General features: G+C 36.6%; 1 protein-coding gene, 2 non-coding genes and 1 pseudogene across 3 annotated transcripts; 3 read left to right on the forward strand and 1 right to left on the reverse strand.

Moving 5' to 3' along the window:
* Positions 1-372: 372 nt before the first annotated feature.
* On the forward strand, positions 373-5,128 carry LOC148576823 (uncharacterized; annotated as a pseudogene).
* Positions 5,129-5,178: 50 nt separating this feature from the next.
* LOC148576824 (uncharacterized) lies at positions 5,179-6,462 on the forward strand. Its single transcript, XM_088500611.1, has 2 exons — positions 5,179-5,588; positions 5,694-6,462. The coding sequence occupies exons 1-2, from the start codon at positions 5,179-5,181 to the stop codon at positions 6,460-6,462; spliced, it is 1,179 nt and encodes a 392-aa protein (XP_088356737.1).
* Positions 6,463-15,732: 9,270 nt separating this feature from the next.
* LOC148576825 (small nucleolar RNA R71) lies at positions 15,733-15,840 on the forward strand. The gene has a single exon (XR_015903916.1). It is a non-coding gene; the product is annotated as a small nucleolar RNA R71 (small nucleolar RNA).
* Positions 15,841-20,525: 4,685 nt separating this feature from the next.
* On the reverse strand, positions 20,526-20,632 carry LOC148576826 (small nucleolar RNA R71). The gene has a single exon (XR_015902952.1). It is a non-coding gene; the product is annotated as a small nucleolar RNA R71 (small nucleolar RNA).
* Between the last annotated feature and the right edge of the window lie 1,769 nt (positions 20,633-22,401).

A 22,401-nucleotide genomic window follows, 5' to 3' on the forward strand; every position in this document is an offset into this window, starting at 1 on the left:
TACAAAAACAACTATTATAAAAAGAATATATTACTTTTTTTAAGAGTTGTCTTTAAATTTTATTTTAAACTTTACTTTTCAAGTGTTGCCTAAAAATTTTAATATTTTTTTAAAAAATAAAAATAACTCAAACGACAAGGCTAACTATTATGCGGAGAAAAATGGAAAAAAAAGAAAGAAAGAAGAGTCTCTTGTTGCTAGCAAAACCCAACCCTAATGAAATCCATAACCCCAATCCATTCCAAATGATTCATTCCTCTCTGGTTCTTCAATCCATTCGATGATGACGCGCGTTCCTTTACTGAGCTTCGATCTCAATCTCTGCTCGCGAATGTGATTCGATCGTTGAGCTTTGATCTTCTCTGCTCGCGAATGAGCTTCGATTCTCTGCTCGTTGAGCTTCGATTCTCTGCTCCTCTTCTCATTGAGCTTCGATCCTCTCTGCTCGTGTTCATCACCGCCGGTCACTGTTCAATTATCACTACTCGTGTTTTTTGTAAGATTCTCGTTTCGGCATTATTCTGCAGGTACTGATGATTCTACTGTTCTTTCTCTATTCTATTTTAGCACCTTTTTGTGTTTTGAATCCTAATTTTTGGTTAAACTTGTTGCTGTGTATATTAATTTTAAACTTGTTCCCCTCTATTTCCTATGTGAGTTCGCTTTCTATTTTCATCTTCACTTCTCTGCGATATCACTGATGTTAGAATCGGAGCGTCACGATTTATCCGACGACACCGATTACGCCGCTTCGCAGCAACAAGTAACACTGTTTCTCTATTCCTCTCCTTTCACTTCACAATTTCTCCGGTTCCGATCCGATTGCATTTCAATTAGGGTTGCACGATTCAATTGAATGCTTCACTATTGGATTGCTTTCTTAATTTTTATCATTCCAATCACAAATTTAATTGAGTTGATGTTTTTTTAACATATATAATTTGATTAACTTAAATAACATATACTACTTTTCTGCCAGTATTGAATTACCTATGTGCTTCACAAAATAATTTCTTTAGAATATCTATTTAATTGTGTAATGTGTCCTATTCAAATTTGCAGGCTGCTTTTCTGTTAACTTTGGTTGGATCAGAAGTTGCATATTCTGCTGCACAAGCTACAGTGACAACTCTTTTGAAGGCTTACAAAACAACTAAAAATCATCGATCATTCCCAAAAAACACATCGCTACAAGGTGAGAATGGTGAATATCTTTGGCTTAAGATTACAAGCTTCTGAATTAATTAAGGTAATGGTCATAATGGAGGTTATCTTGAAATGGATGGATCAATCTTCATCATGTACTTATTGGACTAGTTTTTGAAACATGTTTTTCTAAATTATTATTATTAATTGCCAGAAAATAAGTGTCATGCATTAAAAATTATTAGCAAGGCCATTAAAAGATACAATTGTCATGTATTTTTCTTGATTTGGGAATTTAAAAGAACAGCTTAGCTTCCAAATGATATAGATACAAGTGTTAAACACTTGGATGATCAAATTTCTACCTCCTGTACTTTTCAACCTTCCAAGCTTTTAATCACAACCACATTAATATATTTGGTTATTAAGTATCTTAAAAATATTAATCAAAATTATTTATATTTTTTTAATGGCCTTGCTAATAGTGTTTAAAAGCTTTTGTTCTCTCTATGTACAAAATTCATGAAAATAGTAGATTGACTAAAAGGGAAGGAGGTGGTGTGTTGGGAACAAACTTTTGTTTTGAAAAATAAAACCATGAACTTGAAGCTCATCATACAAAATTTGAGTGTGGAATTACAAGCCAAAAAGAGTTCATATATAGAAAAGAGTGGAAAAAGACAAATATTAAAGGTAGAAGTTGGACAAAGTGAATGCACAATTGAGACAGATTAGTTGAAGAAAAGTTTATGAAACCAAATGCATAAGGAAGATATCAATAAGATGATTTTATTATTAGCATACTTACTGCGTTTACTAGAAGACATGGTGTTAGGAGAAAATATTAAGAGATGGTAGATAATAATGTATATCATGAAAATAAAGTGACAGGGGATGTTGGAAGACCAATCCAAAATGAAGCAGCATGAAAATTGGTGGTGCATCATCTAGAGAAAATATAAGAAATACATTAATAGAAGAAAGGATCATAGAATTTAATTGTTATTCATGTTTGTTATTTTGCTTTGTTTTAGTTGTTGAAACATTTACATTCTTTTATTGTATTTCTGTACTTATTTGATTTGTGCTCAATTTTAATTACAATACCAAAAAAATTTGATTCATAAATCAAAACACTTCTCCTTAATTTTGGATTGAGTAAATAACATTGATGTAAAAAAACACGTACCATTATGTTCAAACAACAACTTTTCTTTTTTCTCGTTAGATATTTCTCTTGAAATAAATTAATTCATATTTTATACACAAATATGAATCAAATAGTCACAAAACAGAATGCTTTTGTTTATATAAAACCTGCACTCTCTTGTGTATATAAAAGCTGGACTAAGTGCAGAATCAAATTGATTTTATGCAAGTCACAATTCATTTTCACTCGTACTCTTTCTCATCTTCTCTGGTCTCTCCTTCTTAATCAGATTGATTCCTTCACTCATACTTGGGTATACGCAGCTGAACACTAAGTGCAAATTGTTGCGGCATGACCTCGTAAGATATTTCTATCTTATACTTATTTGCTTTTATATGTTTATGTTATTCTTTTGCACTTTTTTATGTAACAAAATACTGATTATTTAATTAAAAAATTAAAATATAAAAGCATTTTTATTTTAAAATATATCTTTTCAAAAGTAATTATTAATATTTCTTTAGAATAATAAAAGAATTATGATTAGTTTGCATTTGGTTAGCTTTTTAGAATAATAAAAGAATTATTAATATTTCTTTTTATATATTTTATATTGAGCAACCGTGCATATATAGCAAGTTTCAGATTCCATTTTGATAAAAGAAAATTGTTTTTAGCTGGTGTTTAAGACCATAATCATTTTTAGTTTAATAGTAATATCACTATGAACAATTAGGTTTTCCCAGGACTCATCCAAGAACTGGATGAGTTTACCAAGACATAGCCAAGAGTTTAGAGACGGCGTCAATAGATTCTTGGACTATGCTTACTCCGTTGGAAATCCTCAAGGAGAGGAAATTCTATGTCCTTGTGCAAAATGTTGCAACTTCCTTTAGGGTCAAAGAGAGTCTATTTATAGCGATTTAATATGCTTTGGATTTGTCAAGGGCTATACACGATGGGTTAATCATGGGGAAAGTGTAATTGGTATGGATGTCGATACTGGTGATACCGATGAGATTTATTCATGCGATGACATTGAAGGCTTGCTAGACGAAAGGTTTAGGAATGTGGCAGATGTTGAGGGAGAAAAAGAAGGTATGAACGAAGATGCAAAGAAGTTCTATAATTTGGTTGACGAGGCTAGCAAGGAACTATATCCTGGTTGCAAGGGATTTTCTACGTTATCTTTCACCATCCGACTATACTTGTTGAAGTGTCTACATGGATGGAGCAATGCCTCGTTCACTTCCCTCCTGGAGTTGTTGAAAGAGGCTATTCCTAACTTGAATCTCCCTTCTTCTTTCAACAAAGCCAAGGCTATGGTGAGAGATTTAGGTCTTGATTATAAAAAGATTGATGTATGCCCAAATGACTGCATGCTATATTGGAAAGAGCACGAGAATGAAACATGTTGCCATGAATGTGGGACTTCTCGTTGGATTGAGCCTGCGGTAGTTGAAGGTGACATATCTTCAAAGAAAGCTCACAACGTTCCTGCAAAGACATTACGGCACTTTCCCCTAATTCCCAGGCTTCAAAGGCTATTCATGTGCTCAAAGACCGCTAAGAATATGAGTTGGCATCAGGAAGAGCGTAAAAAGGATAGAAAGCTAAAGCATCCTGCCGATGGTCAGTCATGGAAAGATTTTGATAATCGACATTCAGAATTCGCCAAGGAACCTCGTAACTTGAGACTTGGTTTGGCGAGCGATGGATTCAATCCGTTTCGAACCATGAGTATATCTCATAGCACATGGCCGGTTATTTTAATGACTTATAACTTGCCACCATGGATGTGCATGAAACAAGAATACTTCATACTTTCTCTGTTGATTCCGGGACCAAAATCGCCAGGAAATGATATTGACGTGTACCTGCAACCATTGATTGAGGAATTGAAGGAGTTATGGGAACTTGGGATAGAAACATACGATGCTGCAAGAAATAAAACTTTTCAAATGCATGCAGCTCTCTTATGGACAATTAGTGATTTCCCTGCATATGCAATGTTATCCGGGTGGAGTACAAAGGGGAAACTAGCTTGCCCTTCTTGTAACTATGGGACTTGTTCTAGTTATCTTACACATAGTCGGAAGATGTGTTATATGGGTCATCGTGTTTTTTTGCCCGAGGAACATCCATGGAGAACTAATAAGAGGTCATTTAATAGAAAAGAAGAACATCGGAAAGCTCCACCGTTGCTAGAGGGCATGGAAGTTTTAAGTCACTTAGATTCTATGGAGAATTCCTTTGGGAAGACAAAAAAAAAGGTGAATGAAGGCCCGTGGAGGAAAAGGTCAATCTTTTTTTATTTACCTTACTGGAAGTATAACACATCAAGACACAATCTTGATGTAATGCATATAGAAAAGAATATAGTTGATAGTATTCTTGGAACTCTCTTGGATATATCTGGCAAGACAAAAGACCACCTAAATGCTCGATATGACTTGCAAGAAATAGGCATTCGTAAGAATCTTCATCCAAAAGAAATAAGAGGTCATAGAAAAGTGAAGTTTGCAAAAGCATGTTTCTCCATGACTAAAGCTGAGAAATCAATTTTTTGTGATGTCTTGAAGAAAGCAAAGCTACCTGATGGTGCTGCCTCAAATATTTCTCGATGTGTGAACCTTGCAGAAAGAAAAGTATCTGGTTACAAGACTCATGATGCCCATTTTATGCTGCATTATTTACTGCAAATTCCCATCAAAAGTATACTTCCAGATTCGGTCGCAATCCCTTTAATTCGGCTTGGCTCTTTTTTTCGTCAGTTATGTCAAAAGGTTATCACATTAGAAGAGATAAATCAATTGGAAGCAGAGATTGTGATAACACTATGCCAATTGGAGAGGATTTTTCCTCCTTCATTTTTTGACATAATGATGCATTTGCCTATTCATTTGGCTAATGAAGTGAGACTAGGCGGCCCAGTTCAATTTCGGTGGATGTATCCTCCCGAAAGATACATGTGTACTTTGAAGTCATATGTTCGAAATAGAAGTCGTCCTGAAGGATCTATTGCGGAGGCCTACTTGGTTGATGAGTGTTTGACTTTTTGCTCACGTTATTTACATGATGGTGTTCAAACAAAATTGAATAGAATACCCCGGAATAATGATGCTAATGACTTTGAAGCGGAAATTCCACATTCGTTTCCAATTTTGTTTCCTAAGAAAGGCTGTCCATTGGGAGCAAAGAAGGGTGAGCTTTTTTCTCTTGACGACAAGTCTCGAAACCAAGCCCATAGCTATATATTATTGAACTGTGGAAAAATTGAAGACTATGTTAGGTAACTGTCCATTTATAAAACTGTCCATTTCTTTTAATTTTTTTAATTATGAATCATGGTATTATCTCTAGGTTTTACTTACGAAAATCCTAATTTTGGATTTAGAGAGCATGAGGCTGATCAACAAGGAACAAGTTGGGTGAAAGCTAAGAACCATAGTATGACCTTTTCCTCATGGTTTAAAGGACGTGCCATGCGTCAAAATATTCCAGATTGGATTAAGGAGCTTTCTAGAGGGCCTAACAAGATTGCAAAAAAATATTCGGGGTATTTTATCAATGGGTATAGATTTCATACTAGGCAACGTGAGGCAAGACGCAAGACGCAAAATAGTGGTGTAACTTTAGTTGCGTTGACTACGAGCTTTGCAAGTGCAAAGGATCCAAATCCAATTCGTGCAAAAGTTTCCTACTATGGCAGAATAAATGATATAATTGAGTTAGACTACTTTGGCAATTTTAAGGTTGTATTGTTTAGATGTGACTGGTATGAGACTCAAGAGGATGGCTATGGCTCTTCATATGTTCAATTCAACAGAAAATGCTATCAAGAAGAGCCTTTTGTGTTGGCATGTCAAGTACACCAATGCTTCTATGTGCAAGATCCATTTGATCAAAATAAACATTATGTTATGAAGTCAATTCCAAGGGATTTATTTAACATAGGTGACGAAGCTGATGTTGATCCCCAAGCTATTTATGAAAAAGAGCCATCTGACCAGTCAATGGGTCCTTCTATACCCAATGATAATGGTGAAATTGATTTGATTAGGGGTGACTTGCACGAAGTTGTTATAGATGCTTCAAAAGGAGTTCTTCTTTCACAAGAATATAACACAGAATCAGAAGATAATTCCGAAGATGACATTGAATGATTTATACTTTTTTTCCTTCATTACACTAAATAGTAGGGAAGTGGAATGAAAGATGTATATACTTTAACTTTTTAATTGCATTAAACAGCAGGGAAGTGGAATGAAAGATGTATCACTTTTTTTATATATGTGTCTTATGGCATGCCTTCCTGTTTATTTCTATAAAATAGTAGTTTTCTTCTTTTTTTATTAACATACAGCAGCTATAGCATAACTGATTAATTTTATTTCCTTTTTATTTTTAAGGTTCTAATAGAATAGGTTTATTTTGTTTTATTTCAGAAATACAGTGGAAACAAGAACTACTCCAAAGCGGAGAAGACTGGTAAAACAGTATCAAAACAACAAGGAATTCATGCAGAAAAATACAGCAGAAATTCATAAGAAGCAACATTTTATCTCTCCCATGATGGCTGGTGGTCATGGACAAAAGAGAGTGACTCCTATGCCTTCTAAGCAAAGCACTCAAAAAGAAGTCCCAATTTCCAAAAGAATGAAAAGTACGCCGAACCAGAAAATTGTAGCTAGTGAAGAAGAACCAGAAAATCTTAAAAAGCGTCCAACCATGGGTATGGATAAATTTTTGGAGACACATGGGATTCATTTGGAAAGAGAAGATGACGATTTTGAACCAAGTGCTGAAAACGAAAGATCTATTCAAGAAAAGCAACAAAATCTTAGGAAGATAAATACAAAATCAAGTTGTCAAGCCATGACACTTGATACATTTTTGGAGACAAATGGGATTCATGTGGAAGGAGAGGAGGAACATAGTGGAGCAAATGCTAATGAAGTTGGAGATGATGATGATGATGATTTCTCGGATGATGAGGACTATGTTGGTGAATATGAAGATGCAGTTCTTCATGGTGATGACAATCACCTTATGGAAACTAACAATGTTAAAGGTGTTGTACTTTATACATAATTATCATTTTACTTATTCATTAGCATGTATAGCTATATAATTTATTTAAATGGTTAAATTGCACATATTTATAGATACTCCAAAGACTAGAAGGACACGAGGAAAAACAAGGTGTGCTAAAATTCATGCAAGAAGTTGGGAAGAAAGAGAAGAGGTGACTTTTTATAAAGGACAAGCAGTGGGACCAACTCCAAGAAGAGTGAATGATTTAACTTACTTTATTGGAACAATGGGAAGGAATAGTGATTTCATAACATTGATGTACACAAGTTGGAAAGCTGTGCCCCTCAAAGTCAAAAAGCGCATATGGAAATATATTAACGTAAGTGTTTTATTTCTCATATATTTTTTATGATCTGAAAATTTTCAATTTCGTATGGCTTAGCTATAGTTTTGTGAAAATATATAGCTGCTGTTTTATGCTGCAGTTGTCTTTGTTTTTAGTGTTCTTGAATTGTCATTTACAAATTTTTCTTTGTACTTTTTCATAGTCAAAGTTCATTCTTCCAAAAGAGGGGAAAGAGTGGGTGATGACTGGTGTTCGAGAAGCTTGGAAAGGTTACAAAACAAGAATCAAGGGAAAGCATTTTGAGATATATAACAACATTGAAGATATGCTGAAAAATCGCCCTTTAGATATTCCAGAAGTTCAATTTTGAAAGTTAATTGCATATTGGAGTATTCCTTCTGTTAAGGTGAGTTGTAGAATAAATAATTCTGTTTCTTTGTCTTTTTGATGCTTTTGGTTTATTACATATAACTCCCTTTAATTTTGTTGGGTATAGGCTCTATCTCGTTTAAATTCTGAAAATCGTAAAAAGCAACAACATCAACATCGAATGGGACCTATAAGTTTTGCAAGAGTGCGTAATGACATGGTAATAATTTTGATTTTTTATAAGTCTTTTCTAGTTGTATAATGACCATCTTAAAACTAGATAAATATTATTTTTGGCCATTTTTAATACTCTTTCCCCTTACTTGTAGCGTGAAATGAATGAGAACAAAGAAGACCCATCACAGGTTGATGTATTTGTTGCAACTCGAACTGGACGAAAAGGAAAAGAGCTTGATTCAGGAACACAAGCTGTTATTGTAAGTCATAATAAGTTGAAGTAGAACTGCCTTAATTTACAGTATTATTTTAAGTCAGATTGTCCTGTATAAAACTTAAGATCCTATCCTGAACATAAAATCCTGGATTCTCTTCTACCCTTAAGATTCCCAATGGAGGGTTGAAAGAAAATGCCAACAAATGCAGCATTTACTTTTAGGCTGTTTTGGAAAGAAGCATGAGAATCAGTGAGTGGAACAAAAGTGATGAATTAGCTCAAGTTCGTGTATGAATTAGCTCAAAATTATATCATGTTCTCTATTTTAAAAGTGATTGCTCCAATTTAATTTTAGAAGCAAAAGAAACCACTTGTATTGCTGGTGCTTTATTTTTAATTATTATTGAACTAAATTTCACGTTTAAAGAACCAAATGTTATAAGCAATATTCTTATTGTAATTGTATTTATACATGAAGGGTTAAGATTTATTAGGAATGTCCATTGATTAATTAGATTTGGATCCATCTTTAAAGGCCATCAAGCCTATTTTAACTTGACATAAAAAGTAAAAATAAACTGAGTATTACATTAAATGTTACAAAGAAGAAAAGATATTTTAGTTTTGATAGGTGATGACAAGTATCCTAATTGATTGGAGCTGTAAACTACAATACAAGCAGGTGTCATGAATATTAAGAGGAGGGGGGTTGGGAGCGGCATTTATGATGTTGCTGAATTGGCTGATAGGGGTTGGAGTCTACTTTATCTTTTCATTTTGTGTGTACTAGATTTGAAGTCAGATAAGATAACTTAGTCAGTGGTTTGCATTTTATAAATTATAACAGTGTTGCATAGATTACGAAATCTAATGTTCACAAGTCATGAAAAATCATGTCCTATCCTGTCTTGTCTTGTCTACATTAAGTCTTTAAGGTTCCCAATCCCTCTACTTCATCACCGCCTTTGCCATTTCCAATCCTCAAAATTAACAAATTAAGCTGGTGTCTTAATAAATCAACGTTACTAATAATACTACTAATAATAATACTAATCAAAATGGGGAACTCATCATCACATTCTTGCTATGCTTCTTCTTGAACCGAGGAAATAGCTATGACATAACACCTTTATTTTTAGGCTGTTTTGGAAAGAAGCATGAGAATCAGTGAGTGGAACAAGCTAAAATTGTTATGTTTTCTTTTAATAGGATAAACTTAAGAGCCACCAAGAAGTTGGAGACACTCCCGAGAAAGCATTTACTGCAGTATTTGGCAAAGAACAACCAGGAAGAGTTCGATGTTATGGGAGGACAATCACAAAAACATCTCTGCAGAAAGAACGGGAGATTGCTAAAATTAAGCAACAACATGCAGAAACTATAAGTTCAATGAAAACTGAACTTCATGAGACAAAAGATAGAGTCCAAAGTTTGGAGGATCTTGTGAAGCTTCTCTTGCAACAGAGTTCTCTTGGCACAAATATTGATGAAGCATTGTCTTTATTACGAGCTAAGGAATCAACACATGATATAAATAGTAAGCATTTTTCTTTCTCAATTTACTCAGGTACTTCATCAAACACATACCATGCATTATTTTCCGTTATTGCACCTTTTATGTTTCAATTTTTTTTTAAATGCAACTTTAACTAAACCCCAATTCATTTATGTGTTTGTTTTTTATTTGGGAACTTCTGCTTTTATATGCTGTAACTTTATAAGTTGTTTCAATGGATTCTACACTAAAAAATTGAAGTATATGGATCCTGAATTATTTTGTTCCTTTGATTTTATTCTATTAGTATTGTTTTGCTATTTTATGGATAATCATATGGTTAGAACTTAGAACAATCTGGGAGTTTTCTAACACCTGTATTTTCAGCTGACACAGGTTAAGAATTATTGCCTTAATAGGAAAGTTTGATGTTACTCGCACATAGTTATTAGGGGAGTATAACAATGGCTACTGCAGCAGTTATTGGACTCAGTGGAGGCAAGAGGATTTTGAGTTCATCATACCATTACTCTGATGTTATCGAAAAGCTTTCATTTGACACTGATTTTGGATCCACACACTATCAGATTGTTCCAACAAATTTAAGCATAGATATAAAATATACAAGTAGATTGACATCTTTTTGATAAATATTAATTACTATTTTGTTATGACAATTATTGTTAGACAAGAATTTTATTATTTTGTTGAGAATTATTGATGAACATGTATTTGAAATACTAATTGAACTTTTTAATATCTATTTCAATTAGAATTTTATTATTAGTTATTTTGTCTCTTTTATAATTATTTTTTATTGTGCACAAATTTATTTATTAATTAAAATAATTACACATGTATCAACAAAAAAAATTATTGTCAATTTTATTTTTTTATATTTTTATTACAAAAATAATTTTTATTTTTATCAAAAGGCAACCCTTTTATTAGTTGCATATTTTGAATATTAGACAACACTTGTATGGTTGCATATCCAAAAGAAAAAGTAACACTTGTATAGGTTGCATATCCAAAAGAAAAGACAATACTTTAAAGGGTTGCATATTCAAAACTAATAGGCAACACTTCAAAGGATTGCAAATTTCAACTTATAAGCAACACGTAAAAGAGTTGCATTTTATTGCAAATAGACAACACTTTAAAGGATTGCAAACTCCAACTTATAAGCAACACGTAAAAGAGTTGCATTTTATTGCAAATAGGCAACATTTTTTAGTAGTGACTAAAATACGAGAGAAGAGACAACACTGCAAAAGTGTTGTCTCAAACACACCTTTGAAGTGTTGTTGTTTTTCAACCAAAGGCAACACTTACCAAGTGTTGCTCTCAAAAGCGTTGCTTTTGAAACAAAAAAGTGTTGCCTTGATCTAAGGCAACGGCTGCATATGCAACGCCGACCAAAAACGTTGCCTTAGGTCCAAAAGTGTTGCCATAGATCAAAAGCAACTTTTTGTCAGCCTTTAGGCAACACTTTTTAAATGTTGTCTCAGCATGAAAATGTTGTAGTGAAGCTTTGTTCTTTGCTGCTTTTTCCTGCTTCAAGAATCATTTTTATGATTTTTCATATTATCAAATAACATGTCTCCTTATCATCATTCTTTCAAGAGCCAACATATTTAACATTCTAAAACAACAACTTCAAAAGACATATGCACTGTTCAAGCATTCATTCAGAAAACAAAAAGTATTGTCACCACATCAATATAATTAAACTAAGTTCAAGGATAAATTTGAAACTCATGTACTTCTTGTTCTTTTGAATTAAAACTTTTTTTCATTTAAGAGAGGTGATGGATTCATAGGACATTCATAACTTTAAGACATAGTTACTAAATACTAATGATCATGTAATAAGACACAAACATGGATAAGCACTTAACATAAAGAAAACGAAAAACAGAGAATGTAAGAACAAGGAATGAGTCCACCTTAGTGATGGTGGCGTTTCCTTCTTGAGGAACCAATGATGTCCTTGAGCTCTTCTATGTCTCTTCCTTGTCTTTGTTGCTCCTCCCTTATTGCTCTTTGATCTTTTCTTATTTCATGAAGGATGATGGAGTGCTCTTAATGTTCCACCCTTAGTTGTCCCATGTTGGAACTCAATTCTCCTAGGGAGGTGTTGATTTGCTCCCAATGGTTTTGTGGAGGAAAATGCATTTGAGGCATCTCCGGGATCTCATGGTGATGAGCTTCATGCGTCTCTTGAGATCCATGAATGGGCTCTCTTGCTTGCTCCATCCTTTTCTTAGTGATGGGCTTCCCTTCCTCAATGGGAATGTCTCCTTCTATGAAAGCTCCAGCTGAGTAACATAGATGGCAAATAAGATGAGGAAAAGCTAGCCTTGCCCCAGGAGAGGGCTTTTCGGCTATTTTGTAGAGTTCAAGGGAGATGACTTCATGAACTTCTACTTCCTCTCCAATCATGATGCTATGAATCATGATGGCCCGATCCACAGTAACTTCAGATCGGTTGCTAGTGGGGATGATGGAGCGTTGGATGAACTCCAACCATCCTCTAGCCACAGGCTTGAGATCCAGTCTTCTTAATTGAACCGGCTTGCCTTTGGAGTCAATCTTCCATTGAGCTCCTTCCACACATATGTCCATGAGGACTTGGTCCAACCTTTGATTAAAGTTGACCCTTCTAGTGTAGGGGCGTGCATCTCCTTGCGTCATAGGCAAGTTAAACGCCAACCTCACATTTTCTGGACTAAAATCTAAGTATTTCCCCCGAACCATTGTAATGTAATTCCTTGGGTTTGGGTTCTTACTTTGATCATGGTTCCTAGTGATCCATGCATTGGCATAGAACTCTTGAACCATTAGGATGCCGACTTGTTGGATGGGGTTTGTTAGAACTTCCCAACCTCTTCTTTGGATTTCATGTCGGATCTCCGGATACTCATTCTTCTTGAGCTTGAAAGGGACCTCGGGGATCACCTTCTTCTTGACCACAACATCATAGAAGTGGTCTTGATGAGCTTTGGAGATGAATCTTTCCATCTCCCATGACTCGGAGGTGGAAGCTTTTGTCTTCCCTTTCCCTTTTCTAGAGGATTCTCCGGTCTTAGGTGCCATCAATGGTAATGGAAAAACAAAAAGCTTATGCTTTTACCACACCAAACTTAGAATATTGCTCACCCTCGAGCAAGAGAAGAGAGAATAGACGAAGAAGAAGAAGAAAATATGGATGAGAGGAGGGAGAGGTGTATTCGGCCAAGAAGGGGAAGAGAGGGTTGTGTTGTGTGAAAATGAAGAAGAAAGGAGGGCTATATATAGGGAAAGGAGGGGGGTAAGGTTCGGCCATAAGGGTGGGTTTTGGGTGGAAAATTGATTTTGAATTTTGAAGGTAGGTGGGGTTTATGAGGTAGGTTTATGGGGAAGAGTGGATGGATGTGAGTGATGAAGTGGTGATAGGGAAGAGAGATTGAGGTGATTGGTGAAGAGTTTTGGGGAAGAGTGTTTATAGGATTGTGTGAAAGAGGGGTGAGAAGAAGTGAGTGGAGGTAGGTGGGGATCCTGTAGGGTCTACAGATCCTGAGGTGATCCTGTGGGGTCCACAGATCCTGAGGTGTTCAAGGATTTACAACCTTGCACCAAATTAGGCATGCAAAATGCCCTTGCACACAACTCTGGGCGTTCAGCGCCAGATTGGTGCTTGTTTTGGGCGTTGAACGCCCATTTGTTGCCCATTTCTGGCGTTGAACGCCAGAACCATGCTTGTTCTGGGCGTTCAGCGCCAGCTCTTCTCCAGGGTGCAATTCTGGCGTTCAAACTCCCAGATGCTGCCCATTTTGGGCGTTCAGCACCAGAACCATGCTCTGTTCTGGCGTTGAATGCCAGCCAGATGCTTCTTACTGGCGTTTAAACGCCAGTAAGGTCTTCCTCCAGGGTGTGATTTTTCTTCTTCTGTTTTTTATTCCTTTTTCAATTTTTATATTTATTTTGTGACTCCACATGATCATGAACCTAATAAAACATGAAAGAACAAGAAAAATAAAATTAGATATATAAAAATTGGGTTGCCTCCCAACAAGCGCTTCTTTAATGTCAATAGCTTGACAGTGGGCTCTCATGGAGCCTCACAGATGTTCAGAGCATTGTTGAGACTCCCCAACACCAAACTTAGAGTTTGGATATGGGAGTTCAACACCAAACTTAGAGTTTGGTTGTGGCCTCCCAACACCAAACTTAAAGTTTGACTGTGGGGGCTCTGGTTGACTCTGCAGTGAGAGAAGCTTTTTATGCTTCCTCTCTATGTTTACAGAAGGATGACCTCGAGTTGTAAACACAAGGGAGTCCTTATTCAATTGAAGGACTAATTCACCTCTGTCAACATCAATCACAGCTCTTGCTGTGGCTAGGAAGGGTCTTCCAAGGATGATAAATTCATCCTCATCCTTCCCAGTATCTAGGACTATGAAATCAGAAGGGATGTAAAGGCCTTCGACCTTTACTAATACGTCCTCTACTTGTCCATAAGCCTGTTTTCTTGAATTGTCTGCCATCTCTAATGAGATTTTAGCAGCTTGCACCCCAAGGATTCCCAGTTTCTCTATTACAGAGAGGGGCATGAGGTTTATCCCTGAACCAAGGTCACACAGAGCCTTTTCAAAGATCATGTTGCCTATGGTACAAGGTATTACGAACTTTCCAGGATCCTGTTTCTTCTGAGGCAATGTCAGTTGATCCAGATCACTTAGTTCATTGGTGAACAAGGGAGGTTCATCTTCCCAAGTCTCAATACCAAATAATTTGGCATTCAGCTTCATGATTGCACCAAGAAACTTGGCAGCTTGCTCTTCAGTAACATCCTCATTTTCTTCAGAAGAGGAATACTCATCAGAGCTCATGAATGGCATAAGGAGGTTCAATGGAATCTCTATGGTCTCTAGATGAGTCTCAGATTCCTTTGGTTCCTCAGAGGGAAACTCCTTATTGATCACTGGACGTCCCAGGAGGTCTTCCTCACTGAGATTCACGTCCTTAACCTCCCTTACAGGTTCGGCCATGGTAATTAATTCAATGGCCTTGCACTCTCCTTTTGGATTCTCTTCTGTATTGCTTGGAAGAGTACTAGGAGGGGTTTCAGTGATTCTTTTACTCAGCTGGCCCACTTGTGCTTCCAAATTTCTAATGGAGGACCTTGTTTCATTCATGAAACTCACAGTGGTCTTAGATAGATCAGAGACTAAGTTTGCTAAATTAGAGGTATTTTGTTCAGAGTTCTCTGTCTGTTGCTGAGTGGATGATGGAAAAGGCTTGCTATTGCTAAACCTGTTTCTTCCACCATTATTAAAGCCTTGTTGAGGCTTTTGTTGATCCTTCCATGAGAGATTTGGATGATTTCTCCATGAGAGATTATAGGTGTTTCCATATGGTTCACCCATATAATTCACCTCTGCTATTGCAGAGTTCTCAGGATCATAAGCTTCTTCTTCAGAAGATGCCTCTTGAGTACTGTTGGATGCAGCTTGCATTCCATTCAGACTCTGAGAAATCATATTGACTTACTGAGTCAATATTTTGTTCTGAGCCAGTATGGCATTCAGAGTATCAATTTCAAGAACTCCCTTCTTCTGAGGCGTCCCATTACTCACAGGATTCCTCTCAGAAGTGTACATGAACTGGTTATTAGCAACTATGTCAATGAGTTCTTGAGCTTCTGCAGGCGTTTTCTTTAGGTGAATGGATCCACCTGCAGAAGTATCCAATGACATCTTAGCTAATTCAGACAGACCATCATAGAATATATCCAGGATGGTCCATTGTGAAAGCATGTCAGAAAGACACTTTTTGGTCAGTTCTTTGTATCTCTCTCAAGCTTCATAGAGGAATTCACCTTCTTTCTGTCTGAAGGTTTGAACATCCACTCTAAGCTTACTCAGCTTTTGAGGAGGAAAGAACTTGGCTAAGAAAGCCTTGACCATCTTATCCCAAGAGTTCAGGCTATCTTTGGGTTAAGAGTCCAACCATACTCTAGCTCTGTCTCTTACAGCAAAAGGGAAAAGCATGAGCCTGTAGACTTCAGGATCTACTCCATTAGTCTTAACAGTATCACATATCTGCAAGAATTCAGTTAAGAACTGAAAAGAATCTTCAGATGGAAGTCCATGAAACTTGCAGTTCTGCTGCATCAGAGAAACTAATTAAGGTTTCAGCTCAAAATTGTTTGCTCCAATGGCAGGGATGGAGATGCTTCTTCCATGTAAATTGGAATTTGGTGCAGTAAAGTCACCCAGCATCCTCCTTGCATTATTATTATTTTCGGCTGCCATCTCCTCTTCTTGTTCGAAAATTTCTGAAAGGTTGTCTCTGGACTGTTGTATTTTAGCTTCTCTTAGTTTCCTCTTTAGAGTCCTTTCAGGTTCTGGATCTGCTTCAACATGAATATTCTTATCTTTGCTCCTGCTCATATGAAAAAGAGGGACAGAAAAATAATAATAATAATAATAGGGATCCTTTTTACCACAGTATAGAGGTCCCTGTGTGAATAGAAGAAAAGAAGAAGAGAAAATCTGAACTCAGAGAGAGAGAAGGGGTTCGGATTTTTGGTGAGTGAGGAAGAGATGTTAGTAAATAAACAAATAGAAGAAGATGAGAGGGGGAAGTGAATTTTCGAAAATAATTTTTGAAAAAGAGTTAGTGGTTTTCGAAAATAGTTTTTGAAAAAGGATAGTAATTTTTGAAATTTTAAAATCAAAAATTAAAATAATTAGTTAATTAAAAAGAAATTTTGAAAAAGAGGGAAGATATTTTCAAAAATTAGAGAAAGAGAGAGTTAGTTAGGTAGTTTTAAAAAAGATAAGAAACAAACAAAAAGTTAGTTAGTTACTTGAAACAAATTTTGAAAATCAATTTTTGAAAAGATAAGAAGATAAGAAGTTAGAAAAGATATTTTAAAATCAGATTTTGAAAAAGATAAGATAAAGAGATATTTTTGAAAAGATATGCTTGAAATTAGTTTTGAAAAAGATTTGATTTTTAAAAAGATTTTGAAAAAGATAAGATTTTTAAATTGAAAATTTGATTTGACTCATAAAAACAACTAGATTTTAAAAAGTTTTGAAAAAGTCAACTCAAATTTTCGAAATTTATGAGTGAAAAAGGGAAAGATATATTTTTTTTATTTTTGAATTTTTAATGATGAGAGGAAAAAACATGAAAATGATGCAATGCATGAAAATTTTTAGATTAAAACAATGAATGCATGCAAGAATGCTATGAATGTCAAGATGAACACCAAGAACACTTTGAAGATCAAGATGAACATAAAGAACTTATTTTTGAAAAATTTTTAATGCAAAGAAAACATGCAAGACACCAAACTTAAAAATTTTTCATGTATAGACACTATGAATGCAAGAATGCATATGAAAAACAAGAAAAGACACAAAACATGAAAACATCAAGATCAAACAAGAAGACTTACCAAGAACAACTTGAAGATCATGAAGAACACTATGAATGCATGAATTTTTCGAAAAATGCAAGATGAATATGCAATTGACACCAAACTTTCAACTTGACTCAAGACTCAAACAAGAAACATGAAATATTTTTTGATTTCTTATGATTTTTTTATTTTTTTGGATTTTTGTATATTTTTTTCGAAAAAACATATAGGAAAAAGAAAATAAGGATTTCAAAATTTTTTTAATATGAATTCCAGGAATCTTGTATTCTTAGTCTAAAGCTCCAATCCGAGGGTTAGGCATGGCTTAATAGCCAGCCAAGCTTTAGTATGTAACTCAGACATGCCACGGCTGACATTCCAATTAACTTGCCTCTATGCTGATGGTTGGAAGCCACTATCCAAAAGAATTAGACATGGCTTTACAGCCAACCAGGCTTCAACATGCTTCATGAAACTCTAGAATTCATTCTTAAAAATTCTGAAGAAAAATATATTTTTGAAAAGATTTATTTTTTTTTTTCGAAAACAGATGAGAAATTTTTGAAAGGTTTTTGAAAAATTTTTGAAAATAAAACAAAAAGAAAATTACCTAATCTGAGCAACAAGATGAACCGTCAGTTGTCCAAACTCGAACAATCCCCGGCAACGGTACCAAAAACTTGGTGCACGAAATTGTGATCTCAGGCAACGGTACCAGAAACTCTGTACGCATGTCTTAATGAATCGTTTTTCATTCACAACTTCGATACAACTAACCAGCAAGTGCACTGGGTCGTCCAAGTAATAAACCTTACGTGAGTAAGGGTCGATCCCACGGAGATTGTTGGTATGAAGCAAGCTATGGTCACCTTGTAAATCTCAGTCAGGCGGATATAAAACAGTTATGGAGTTTTCGAACATAAATAATAAATAGATAGAAAATAAGGATAGAAACACTTATGTATATCATTGGTGAGAATTTCAGATAAGTGTATAGAGATGCTTTCGTTCCTCTGAACCTCTGCTTTCCTGCTGTCTTCATTCAATCAGTCTTACTCCTTTCCATGGCTGGCTTTATGTAAGGACATCATTGTTGTCAATGGCTACTTTTAATCCTCTCTGGAAAATGGTCCGATGCGCTGTCACTGCATGGCTAATCGTTTGGAGGCATCACCCTTGCCAATGGCTGCATCCTATCCTCTTGTGAAAATGGTCCAAATGCTCTGTCACAGCACGGCTAATCATCTGAGGTTCTCGATCATACTGGAATAGGATTCACCCTCCTTTTGCGTCTGTCACTACGCCCAGCACTCGCGAGTTTGAAGTTCGTCACAGTCATTCAATCCCAGAGTCCTACTCGGAATACCACAGACAAGGTTTAGACTTTCCGGACTCTCATGAATGCCGCCATCAATCTAGCTTATACCACGAAGATTCTGATTAAGAGATCCAAGAGATACTCATTCAATCTAAGGTGGAACGGAAGTGGTTGTCAGGCACGCGTTCGTGGGGGAATTATGATGATTGTCACGTTCATCACATTCAGGTTGAAGTGCGAATGAATATCTTAGAAGCGGAATAAGTTGAATTGAATAGAAAAACAGTAGTACCTTGCATTAATCTTTGAGGAACAGCAGAGCTCCACACCTTAATCTATGGAGTGCAGAAACTCTACCGTTAAAAATACATAAGTGAAAGGTCCAGGCATGGTCGAATGGCCAGCCCCCAAAACGTGATCACAGGATCAAAAATACAATCCAGGATGTCTAATACAATAGTAAAAAGTCCTATTTATACTAAACTAGTTACTAGGGTTTACAGAAGTAAGTAATTGATGCATAAATCCACTTCCGGGGCCCACTTGGTGTGTGCTTGGGCTGAGCTTGAATGTTACACGTGCAGAGGCTCTTTCTGGAGTTGAACGCCAGGTTGTAACGTATTTCTGGCGTTCAACTTTGGTTTGTGACTTGTTTCTGGCGTTTAACTCCAGACAGCAGCGTAGAACTGGCGTTCAATGCCCTTTTACGTCATTTAAACTCGGCCAAAGTATGGACTATTATACATTGCTGGAAAGCCCTAGATGTCTACTTTCCAACGCAATTGAAAGCGTGCCATTTTAAGTTCTGTAGCTCCAGAAAATCCACTTTGAGTGCAGGGAGGTCAGAATCCAACAGCATCAGCAGTCCTTCTTCAACCTCTGAATCTGATTTTTGCTCAAGTCCCTCAATTTCAGCCAGAAAATACCTGAAATCATAGAAAAACACACAAACTCATAGTAAAGTCCAAAAATGTGAATTTAACATAAAAACTAATGAAAATATCCCTAAAAGTAACTAGATTCTACTAAAAACATACTAAAAACAGTGCCAAAAAGCGTATAAATTATCCGCTCATCAGTCATGCATCATCCAATTTGTCATATAATTCATGCAAAATTCTCATGAAATCATGTAAAGTGCACAATGTATGCTTGAATCAAGATGTAAGTGAATATCTACCCAAAACTAGCTTATTTTCTAAGTAAATGCATGAAACTACCTTAAAAATAGTAAAAAAAAGGTCAGTGAAACTGGCCAAAATGCCCTGGCATCAAGAAGAAGCAGAGCTTCAACTTCCTTTGATTCTGAACCTGAGAGGACCTTCCTTAGATTAAGGTGGGAAGCAAGAGGGAAGAGAGTAGTTGGTGCTGAGGAAGAGGAAGAGTACTTTGAACTAGATATGGATGAGAATATGGAGAATCATCATGAAGAAGAGGCTCACAACCATGGCAGAGAAGGTCCAGCGCATCAGGCTGGACAAGAGAGAAGAGTTCTGGGTTCTTACATTAACCCAAACCCAGGAAACTGTGGAAGTAGCATCCAAAAGCTAACCATACATGCCAACAACTTTGAACTAAAGCCACAGCACATCACCCTTATTCAGAACAATTGTTCACTCGGAGGAAGTGTCCAAGAAGACCCCAATCAACATCTAACCACCTTCCTGAGGATATGTGATACTGTGAAGTCTAATGGTGTTCATCCTGACACCTATAGACTACTTCTGTTTCCCTTTTCACTCAAGGACAAAGCATCTAAATGGCTAGAATCCTTTCCAAAGGGGAGTTTAGCAACCTGGGAAGATGTGGTGAACAAATTCTTGGCAATATTCTATCCTCCTCAATGGATCAACAGGTTGAGAGCTGAGGTACAAACCTTCAGACAGCAAGATGGTGTGACTCTATATGAAGCATGGGAGAGGTTTAAGGACTTGACAAGAAGGTGCCCACCAGATATGTTCAATGAATGGGTGCAGTTGCACATTTTCTATGAAGGTCTTTCTTATGAATCAAAGAAGGCAGTAGACCACTCATCTGGGGGATCTCTGAACAAGAAGAAGACCATTGAAGAAGCCATAGATGTCATTGAGACTGTAGCTGAGAATGACTACTTCTATGCTTCTGAAAGAGACAACACTAGAGGAGTGATGGAGCTGAACAATGTGGATGCACTGCTAGCTCAAAACAAGATGATTACCAAGCAATTGGCTGACCTCACCAAGAAGATGGAGAGGAATCAAGTAGCAGCAATCACCACTTCAACAGCAACTCAAGAAGGAGTGAATGAAGAAGCAGAGGGTAGTCAGGAGCAAGCCAACTACATTGGAAATTCACCTAGGCAGAACCATGACCCATACTCCAAAACGTATAATCCTGGCTGGAGGAACCACCCAAATTTTGGGTGGGGAAATCAACAAGACCAAGGCCAAGATCAGAGACGCCACAACCCTAACAACAATGCAGCTCACCAACATCCCACACAGAGATCATATCAACACTCACCTAACAACACATCTCAACATCCATACCAAATCCAAAATGGCCCTTCTCATCCCTCCAATCTCAACTTTCCATCATCGGAAGAAAGACTATCAAGGATTGAGACTCTACTTGAAGGCATATGTAAGAAAATCTAAGATAGTAAGGTGTTCCAAGAGGAAGTGTGATCCAACATGCAGAATCAAGACGCTGCCATCAAGAAACTTGAGACACAAATTAGCTACCTATTTCAGCAAGCTCCCAGCCATGACCTTCACAGTAACATTGAACCAAATCGGAGGGAGGAGTGTCATGCTATCACCCTCAGAAGCGGAAAGGAATTGAAGGAGACTTCCAAGCAACCACAAGAGGAAGATGCAATTGGAAGAAAGGAGGAACAAAATGAAGTTCAAGTCCCCACCTCCAATGCGCATCCAAAGGGAGAAGAGCTGAGGCCATATATTCCGAAAGCCCCATATCCTCAACAATTGAGGAAGAAGGGGGATGACAGCCAGTTCTCCAGATTTTTAGAAATTTTCAAGAAACAACAGATTAACATACCCTTTGCTGAAGCAATAGAGCAAATGCTGCTCTATGCCAAGTTCTTGAAGGAGTTGATGACCAAGAAAAGAAGCTGGAAAAATAATGATACTGTGATACTAACCGAAGAATGTAGTGCTATCATTCAGCATAAACTGCCCCAGAAATTGAAGGATCCTGGGAACTTCCAGATTCCCTGTATTATAGGAGAAATAACAGTGGAAAAGGCTCTATGTGATTTAGGAGGCAGCATAAATCTGATGTCTATAGCTATGATGAGAAAAATAAAGATTGAGGAGGCCAAACCAACAAAAATGGCCTTGCAACTGGCAGACCGATCATTCAAGTTTCCTCACGGCATAGTGGAAGACTTGCTAGTGAAGGTAGGAGACTTTATCTTTCCAGCAGACTTTGTAGTGTTAGACATGAAGGAAGGAGCTAAGGCTTCTATAATCTTGGGTAGACCATTCTTAGCTACTGCCGGAGCTGTCATCGATGTCCAAAAGGGAAAACTTACCCTTAGACTACACAATGAAACAATGATGATCAATGTGTTTAAGGCCATGAACTACCCACATGAACCTTTGGGAGAATGTATGAGGTTGGACTCACTGGAAGATGTAGTACAAGAGACTTTTGAAGAAGAAGAAGAAGAACTTGAGGAGTTAACAAAAGAGGAGGAATCAGCATCAAGCGAAGAAGCTGCAACAG

Source organism: Arachis ipaensis, chromosome B1, assembly GCF_059453495.1.
Source record: "Arachis ipaensis isolate K30076 ecotype BB chromosome B1, ASM5945349v1, whole genome shotgun sequence".
Taxonomy (NCBI): domain Eukaryota; kingdom Viridiplantae; phylum Streptophyta; class Magnoliopsida; order Fabales; family Fabaceae; genus Arachis; species Arachis ipaensis.

Bases quoted from the DNA above. Each gene is read 5' to 3' on its own strand.
- LOC148576824 (XM_088500611.1), top strand. From the start codon at position 5,179: ATGATGCATTTGCCTATTCATTTGGCTAATGAAGTGAGACTAGGCGGC. The intron at 5,589-5,693 runs GTAACTGTCCAT...TTTTGGATTTAG, and splicing joins AAAATTGAAGACTATGTTAG to AGAGCATGAGGCTGATCAAC.